This window comes from Nestor notabilis, unplaced genomic scaffold (genome assembly GCF_000696875.1).
Source record: "Nestor notabilis isolate BGI_N333 unplaced genomic scaffold, ASM69687v1 scaffold13617, whole genome shotgun sequence".
Lineage (NCBI taxonomy): Eukaryota > Metazoa > Chordata > Aves > Psittaciformes > Psittacidae > Nestor > Nestor notabilis.
Window position 1 is genome coordinate 1 of NW_009936225.1, and position 9,119 is coordinate 9,119.

At 42.0% G+C, this 9,119-nt stretch overlaps 1 protein-coding gene across 1 annotated transcript in view; it reads left to right on the plus strand.

Moving 5' to 3' along the window:
* Positions 1 to 6,042: 6,042 nt before the first annotated feature.
* Positions 6,043 to 9,119, plus strand: part of LOC104408587 (methionine-R-sulfoxide reductase B3-like) — a gene marked incomplete at its 5' end in the record, with an annotated part of 5,360 nt that continues 2,283 nt past the window's right edge. The window contains one exon of the mRNA XM_010018237.1: positions 6,043 to 6,140. Within this exon, the coding sequence (XP_010016539.1) occupies positions 6,043 to 6,140 (98 nt within the window). The remainder of the gene's footprint in view (positions 6,141 to 9,119) is intronic.

The window sequence follows — 9,119 nt, forward strand, 5'->3', positions numbered from 1 at the left end:
TCCATGCTCTCCAGCCTATCACTGACATAAAGATAGAGAGGTAAGCCCTCTCTTTAGTTTTCTTTTTCTTTCCAAAATTAAGCTCCATTTTGTCTTTGTCTCCTGCTGCAACATAGCTACCTCTCCATCACTCTGCATGTTCTGCTGATAAATAGTACTATGTCATCCTTCTTATGTATGGACAGTGCTGGAAAGGACTGACTGTTTTCTTTCCAGTGAAATACATATCTAATGTGAAGTTGTTAGCTGGTGAACAAGAATGTTTTTGTGCCTGATTCTCTTTCTAGCTATATTTGGGTAAATTAGATGAACTTCCACTGAAAATAGTGTTGTTACCTGGTGGTAAATATTTGTAAGTAAGAATATTTATTGTGCATTCATCATCATGGGGGTATTATGAAAAATAAACCAGGATGTTAGCCAGAAAAAGCCCTATATCTGCACAGGCGTTCTATATAATAGCAATATGTCACTTTGTAGTTCTGCATTAAACTTGTATGTGAGAAGTTACAGCTGTGGATGCCTATGTCTTTCAGATTCTGTTTCAATAAACCTGTGAGAAAGAAAAAAGTGAAGGCCCTTCAGCTTTACAGCAGTTTCAAAGCAGAAGTTTTATTACCTTTTTTTTAATCCTGTACACTTTATGTTTTTACACAGACAAAGCTTTTCAGTGAAGATAAATGATGAGACTCTACCTTAAAAAGCCTTTAGGTTTTCATTTATCCACATTAGGTTAAAAGGGAATTGGAATTCTAAAAATACAGCACATCAGAGAAACAAGGTATTTTTCAGGTCAAGGTCCTCTTTTCCATCTGGTACCATTTGGTAGTTCTAACATCTTCCATTTCCCCCTACTTCTCCATATGTAAATAACTCACTGAAGTAAATGCTTGAAATAACTATAGCAAAGAATGATAAAATGCAGGTTGAACTTAATCCCTTCGGGATCTAAAATAAGAAAACCTTAACTACAGACAACACAGTTATTGAAAAACTGTGGAGGTCTCCAGTCGGCAGGTGTATGAAATAGGAGTAATGTCAGAGCATTACATGCTTTGGGATTGCAATTGTGCTGTTCAAGAGAATGTCTTGAACAGTTCAGGAGCAGGGAAAAAATAGCCTAGCAGTGCTGATTTTCAAAAGCAGCCTGCCGTTTTGCTTCTGCAAATAATTATAGACTCATATTTTAATGGTTAGATGTCTAAGTGCTTGCATCCATTTATTAGAAAGTTGGAGATCTAACTACAGCAAAATGTGTGCGAACTTGTAAGATGCTTCTAAAATGGATCAGTCAGTCCAATCCAGAAAGCTGGATTGGTTTCCAAACATTTATGACAACAAAATGTCTTTCTTTTTTTTTTATTTTTCCAAGAGGCCAGCATTGTCCCACAAAAGGGTCCTGCAATAGCCCACGAGTTCAGGTGCTTTAGAACTTCCTGGGTTAATGTGAAAGAAACAATCTGTTCCTGCTGCAATTTCTTATCTCTGCTAGGGATGGTCAACAGGGGCTGGACAGTAGGCACACTGTTTGCTGTTGCTGCCATACTCAGGCATTACAACTACTGTAGCATCTCAGTTTAAGAAGAAGACAAACTGTTCAGTCTGTCAGCTGTCTACCTGTATTGTTGTGAAACTCACCTTTTGCCACCTGCCTGTACAGGTGCCCGCCTTAGGTGGTTCGTTAGTAATATGTGTGTAATTGGGTACCTAGAATAGGAGGCTTGAAAGTGAGAAAGAAGATGCCTCTCTTGAATGATTTGAAACCCTGTGGCCAGGACTGCAAAAACAGCATCCAGCGTAGGTTACGAAAGCAAACATTATTTTTACTCCCTGTTCTTCACTGTTGCTACCCAGGGCAGTACCAGGCCATCTCTACTTCGAAGAAAGCATGAAGAGGCAAGAACCACTGTTTTGTCTTTGCCAGAATAAGGACCAATAGGAAAACCAAAAAATTAGTTTTGATGAGGGGAGTGTGGGGTGAATTTTAGAAATGCTGTGCAGCTTTTACAAATTTGGGGGATATCCCAGAATGTGAAAGAATGGGACGTGACTCAGTATGTGTGACACCCAGCAGCCTAAGATCCTTTCTATTACTCATGCAGGATGGAGTGGGAAAGATCTGTCAGTAATGTTCTGTTTACGTGTGCTTTTCCCTTAAGTACTTGACAGAAGAAAGCTCCATTGCTTTATTTAGTATATTTTAGATCCAATAAAATATACTTGCTATATATCTGAAAAATGATTCATCTCCGTGGTTGTCTTATTAATGTACTAGAAACTGGCCCGTAGGACATAATGTCCTGACTCCCATTTAAAGGGTCATTAGAGTGAGCACAGACACAACAGACTTATTTTAAAGCCCTTTTATATTGTCAGTGTGATGCAAAGTGATTGTGAAAATAAGAAGGAGCCCATTTTAAATGTCTGTAGCATGCTAAAAATTGCTGTTACTGTGTCATACTCCTCCTCAAATGAAATGTAACTTTCAAGGATAAATGTATTCACAAATCTTAGCTGCTGTTCACATACGCACACAAAGTGCAAATGTCATTTGAAGTTGTTCACTCAGCTGGGAGACTCCCCCCCCCTCCTTCTTGTCTCCTGCAATTACCCTTTGCCCCTTTCCTCCAGCAGCTATTTCTTCCTTGCTGTTATGTTTTACCATCCTTCAAAAGACAGCGGCCCCGCTCCTGCTGCCCATCAGATGTGGTGAGCTAGACCTGACAGAAAGCCATCCCCAAGGAGGTTTGAGCCGGGACACTGGCATTTGCAAAGGGTCTTTTCCAGTGCTCAGTCTCTGCAGTGCTAAGTTTCTCTCTCTCAGCTCACCAGAAGCAGAAATGATCCAAAAGGTTCTTCTTTCCCCCTCATGCCATCAGAAGCACGCCCTTTCTAAGTAGCCAGGTAGCCTTCAAAGGCAGACGGGAGCTTTAATGCTCAGCTGACAGCAGACTAAAATGTAGAGTTGGCCATTTTGCAGCCTTATGGCAGGAAGGAGGCAGGCACTCCGGAGGGCAGGAGTGGAGGAGCAGCAGCTGGTGAGACAGTGGGAGAAGTAGCCTGGGGCTTGCAAAGTGCAGGCCACTGCTGGGTCGTTCACCACTTACACAGACAGAAATTTCCTATGAAGAGTCCACAGGGGTCTGGTTGGCTTTCTGCATCACTGGGAGTTACCTGATGTGCAGGCAAGTGCTGCTTCTACAGGTTCTTCCTGCCAGGTTTTGAAGTAGACAAAATGGCCAGAGAAGGCTTAGCAAAATATCAAATGGGTTTTCCACTTAAGCTCAGGAGAGAAGAAATGAGACAGCAGAGGGGAATTGATTTTCCTGGTGAGTTTGGCTCATCAACTCAATGAGCAGTTCACTTGTCTTCCTCTCAAGGTCAGCAGAGTGACAGCATGCCTCACTGTGCCCTTCAAGACCTTTTCTGTTGCAGGGTTTGCTCAGTTTTCAGTCAACCCTCATGGAATTATTGGTTCATCACAGTAATGCTCATGCCTGGCCTGCTGTGTCACTCACAAAGAAATGGTTTAACTGAGAGTTACAAGTCCACACTGTGGAGACAGTGTCTGTCTGTCTTGGGTACCATATGTGGCAGTGGTGGAGCCTTTGGAACAAGTGTCACGTGGAGCATGAACTGACAGCCTAAACTGAAGTCACTCCAGTTGGGTACAAAGGCTACTTTAGTGGGAGCTTGTCTGTTTATATAGGTTTCAGATGACTTCATTTTTTAAAAGTGCATGGAGTGCATCCAAAGCAAATAATTTTTCTGTGGTGAATGGGAAGACCAAAAGAAAAAGTCTGTAGAAAAGGGGATGGATGGTCGTTCTTTAATGTCAAAGCTGACATAAACACGTCTTCCTCCAAACCCTTCTCAGAAGATAATTTTCTCAGCAAGACACAGATTGCTTCAATCTCTGTGTAGCAGCCTTTGAAGCTTCCCAGTTATTGCTGTTACGGAGGAGGCAGGGTTGTCTTTGAGAATTTCTGCAGCGCTGAAGTGTTCCTCCTCTGAAGGCTTTCACACAGTCAGATAGCTCCTTCTTTCGTAGTTCTCTGCCACCACACAAGGGCAAACTGATACGTCTGTTTTGCAAAATTATTAACTTAAAAGAAAGTAAAAAGGCTTCATTCAAAATATTCTGACCAGCTGTATGTAAGGCCTCAATTTTTGTTAGACGGAGGCTCATCTAAGAAGATGACGAGTGGTGTTAGAAAGGGATCACCAATTAGGAGACATCAATTTTTCTGTCAACAGGATAACCCCTTTTACAGAACTCGTCATGTGTTTATTCCTTTTCTGTTTGTGAAGGTATTTGTTTGGCAGGGATATTTTGCATGAGGGGAAGAATTTATAAATTGTTTTTCTATGGTTGTCATTACTGCACTGTTTTGAGTTCTTGTCTTGTGGGGTATTTTCCCTGTTCAGAGTTCCTGCACCTCATCTGTCTGCTGTCTGTAACTCTTCCATTTGCAATACTTTTTGGAGAGAAAAGAAAATTATTCTACTTACTCCTGCAGTATGTTGCTTGGTGGAAACACTTGTGATGGTAGTAAGGCACCTTGGGAGCATAGGACTTGGGGCTTGCAATGCCTTGTGGTTGCAGGCTTGAGAGTGCTACTATATGGGTGTTCCCAAAAGGAAGAGAAATGCATTGTGACCGTTTCTTTCTTAAAAATTTATGCCTGTTATGCTTGCATCCTAATACATATTTTTCCATATTTAATGGTTTAAGATACAACTGAAGACATAAGAATTTTTTTTCCAGTTAACACACTTACTTTGCCCACAGCTTTCCCAGCTGCTGCTGTGTTTCTTAATAGCTTACTGCAAGTCATTTTTTGAAATTATGAAATTATTTTATGAAATTATCAGTAGCAAATGCTTAACAGATATTTGAAGAAGAAACAAGGAAGTTCTGTATGCATGGGCATATGTGGAATACACATAGAGCAAGAGGTGTCTGTGCGTGTGATATTTGGCAAAAGACTGAATGAGAAGGACAGATAGTTGCTGGGATTTCAGATGGGCACTGGTAGATGTCGACATGACCTTAAAGCCTGTCAGGTTCTTATGTGGGAACCCAGCTTAAGGAAATGGAGCATATGATGACAGGTTTTTGAAGGGTGGCTGAAAAGTTGCATCTGTGTAGTGGGTATCCCAGTGAGTATCTGCTGGGACACTGAATAGACCTGTGTTGTTTTTTACCTCTGTTGTGGAGAGGGGAGACTTGGCATGGAATAGCTAAAGAGTGGAAGGTCATTATTTAGGCGAGAAGTGGCCATTATTGGTAGATCATATATACACCTCATCATCTTCTGGTGTCAGGTCACGCTGCTCAGCTGTGTTGAACATACGTGTTAATGAGTGCAATTGTTTTGTCCTGGATGCAGACCACATGCAGACCATCTGCTAGTGTCTACTATAGGCGCAGTTATGACTCCACCTGTCAATGGCTGATCTGAAACAGTCATTACAGTTTTGAACTTAGACATGGTAGTACTCATCTCACTCTAATGTGTGGACAGTGTCTAAGCACATCCTTCTGGGTGTGACCATGTCTTGATGAAGGCAAAGGTTAAGGCAGGTTTAGGGGCTTAAACTGCAATTTTCCAGCTCTTTTTTGAAGTACCTTTACACTGCAAAAGCAAAAGCACCCGTGTTCATAAAGTCGTGCTGTTTGTCTTCAGGGTGGAATTTGTGGCTTTTTAGATTGATGGTGAGGCTGAATCTGGCTTACCTGAGCCTCAGCTAAACTGCTACCGCTGCTTGTGGTAGAGTGCATGAATCTGTTGAGATGGAAGATGGGCAGCTAGTTTGCAGTCAGCTTAGTGCTTGCCTGTAAACAACTTTGTATTGGGGTGGGGGGTGGGATTTTGCAAAACATCTAAGTAATTTAGGGTCCAAAATCTCCATTTCTGTTTTTTTCAGGCTCTGGAGAGAGATAAACATTTTTCAGAGTGTGATTCTGTCTTGCATTTTACAATGCCATCTGCCATGAAGGCGCCCTCTTTTCTTACGTCTTTCATTCTTCTTTTCCAGGTTGGCCTTCCTTCTATGATGTCATCAGTCCTGATGCAATTACTTTCAACGATGATTTCTCCTATGGGATGCATCGGATTGAAATATCCTGCAGTCAGGTTAGTTCACAGCACACACAGACCATTCCGATGGTAAAGGCTGCAAAAATCATTACGGTGTGCTGTACTTTCCCTAAGATTTGCGAACCTTTCAGTTCCATTAAATATTAATCATTGTGAGAGAGCACAATGGATCGTAGGTGTAACAGCTGGGTGGAACGAGCTGAAGGCACAAAGGGCTCTTTGGAATGCACATTGTTGTCTCGTGTGAGATTTAACGGAGCAGATGTAAATGTTTGGACTCAGCGCTGAGTCTACAAAATTTGTCTTCCTGAAGAGGGTGTCTTCAAAGGAGCTCCTGAGCCTGAGCCCGGTTGACTGACTCCCACATGTGAGCAGTTGTGAGGGAAGTCGAAAGCAGTGGAGCAACTGTCTATGTGCTGATTCCATCAGTGTGCATTACTGTGCAGCTGTGCTAACTCATTCCCAACACTCATTTCCAGCGCAGTCCTAATGGCTGCCTCAAACAATCCCATCTACCGTAATAATGAAGTCAAGTCATTCAAAACATGCCCAAATTTTCCGTTATCTGTCTTGTTCTACTTTCTCTCATCCTTTGTGCTGCCCTCCTCTCTGTGAAGGGAATGGCATAATCATTACCTAGCAAAGCGAGAAGCTGCTGCCTTAGTGTTTGGCAGATGTACTCAGCAGTTTGCAGTCCTTTAGCTCCATACGTACTTAAACTCCTCCTGAGAGAAGTAGCAGCTTCATTTGGGAAGTGATAATTTGCTCTTCTCTTTCCAGACAGTATTGATGGACGGATAACTGTTATCCCTGATGGTACGCACCCTTACTAGTCAGTCAGTCCTCATACGTAATTGCTCAGAGCGAGTTAAGAGGCTCCTCAGAAAGAGGCAAGATTGTCTTTATTGAGAATCCATTAACTTCAGTCTGGGTGGAGGGTTTGGCCTAACATGTTGATGGACGAATCAGCATGCCTGTAATTAATGCCATGTGTAGTACAGAATTCTGTAGGTTTTACATTGATGATAAGCTTTAGAAGATCCATTTAACACTTTTTGGGAATACCCATTTCCCTAAATTCCCTAGTGAGGTAGCCGTGGGGCTTCAGACTGGGAATCTCGTGCTTCAGTGATTACTGGCATAATCAAAAATACAACTCACTCTCTTCAGCTCTGCTTAGTAGGCCTGGATAGTGCTAAGATCAGTGTACTGACAGCCTGCTGAGCCTGTATCTGCTGGCACTGCTCAAAAGATGGCCAGAGTTCCTGGTTTCACCTGAGAGAAGCCGAAGGCAGCCTGTAGTCAGGCCAAAGAATCTGGGAATGTCATTTACCTGTTGCCAAACAAAATAGCGTTAGCAGACCTGAGACCTGCAGTATTAGAAACAGTCACAAACAGACTCCATAAAATTAAAGCAAAATAAAAAGCTGAATTTTAAAGCATTAAGAGAAAAATATGACCAAGGTTGCTATACGATCCAATGGCAACTTCTTACCAGATACTCCAACTTCCTGGGGCAATATCTCCGCAGATGATTAAGTTGCACAGGAAAACAGCTTGAGGAGCAGTGAGCATCTTTGCAGCCGCCACTCAGCACAGTTAATACCACTGCATTGTGTATCTATAACAAAACTATTTCCTCCCTCCTTGGAGCCTTAGGAATATGAATCACACATGCAGCTGCAAAAAAGTGCAGTTTTACTGCAGCCTGGAAAGCAGTGGGATTGATATGGCAGGCCTTGGTAGAACTGGAGGGAAATACCCTCTCCCACACCCAAAACCTTATTAATCTTTTGCAGATGAAAAAGTAGTTGATTGTTCTTTAAAAGTCCTTCCACCTGTCTGAGAGAATAAAAACCCTCTCTTTTAACCTTCTCCATTATAGAAAGCAAACACTGGGGGAAAATTGCTGTAATATTAATCAAAGGCATCCATGGGATTATCCTAGAAATAACTTTTACATTTTTTTGGAAACACATTACCCTGGATGTATTTAAAAGGTCAGGGATTAGTAATAGGTAAAAGTTAATTACAAATGCATTTGAGGAACACTACAAAACTAGTTGCATCTCTTTTTTTCCTTCTTTACTGCTCAAGAGTCCTTTCCCCTGAGGTCTCCCTAGTTATTACGTGTACCTGTACAAATCAATAACATTCTGTAGTCACAGAGGTACTCTTTGCACATTGATAGCTTGAACTTGGCTACAGCAGCTGACTGCAAGCTGCCTCCCAGCAGCATATTAGAACCAGGAGGCTTGGGAGATCCAAGCATACTGACAGTTAGCAGTGAGCCCCCCTTTCCTGCTCCCAAACACATACTTCAAGTGCTTTAATCTGTTTCACCATCCCAGTGCATTCTGCCCCCTATATTTATGTGCAAAGCTGCAACAGATGACTGTTTCTTTCTGGAGGTTTTGCAGACGTGTATACATCCTAGAAAAGTGGTCAGCACCTATTATTTGTGGGGAGGACAGTAAAATCAATTCATCCTTTGTACTCTCAGCTGAGGGCCAGGTTTCTTACACTGTGATACAAAGGATTGAATTACATTTCTTTTCAGGGTGGATGAGTTATAGAGTCCTCTACAGAGAGAATCGCCACATAAATTCTTGGTGAGGGGTAACCTGAAAAGGTAACAGATTTTGCAGTAATCCAGTCCTGGTGTGATTCTGCCATTCCAAGAAGGTGTAATGAGACTACCTTGGACTGTCACACAGCTTCTCAGGTTTTGTGAGGAAACCCTTCTTGATAGATTGTCTTTGTAGTTTGTATGTGAGTATGTTACTCCTGCGGACTGTTTCTCTCTACAGTTTCTCTTGTTCTGTTTCTGTCCAGTGGAGAGGAAATGATTTATCTTTAGTTAAAAATTAGTCTGGAAAGGATCTGTTTAACACTTACAGCCAGGAGGTTTTGCAGCATTCTTAGTTGGGATTAGATTACTTAATTAGGATGCTGAACATTTAGAAAAATACTCTGGGACACTTTGGGGTTTCAGATTCCGCCCCCTCCCCCCCC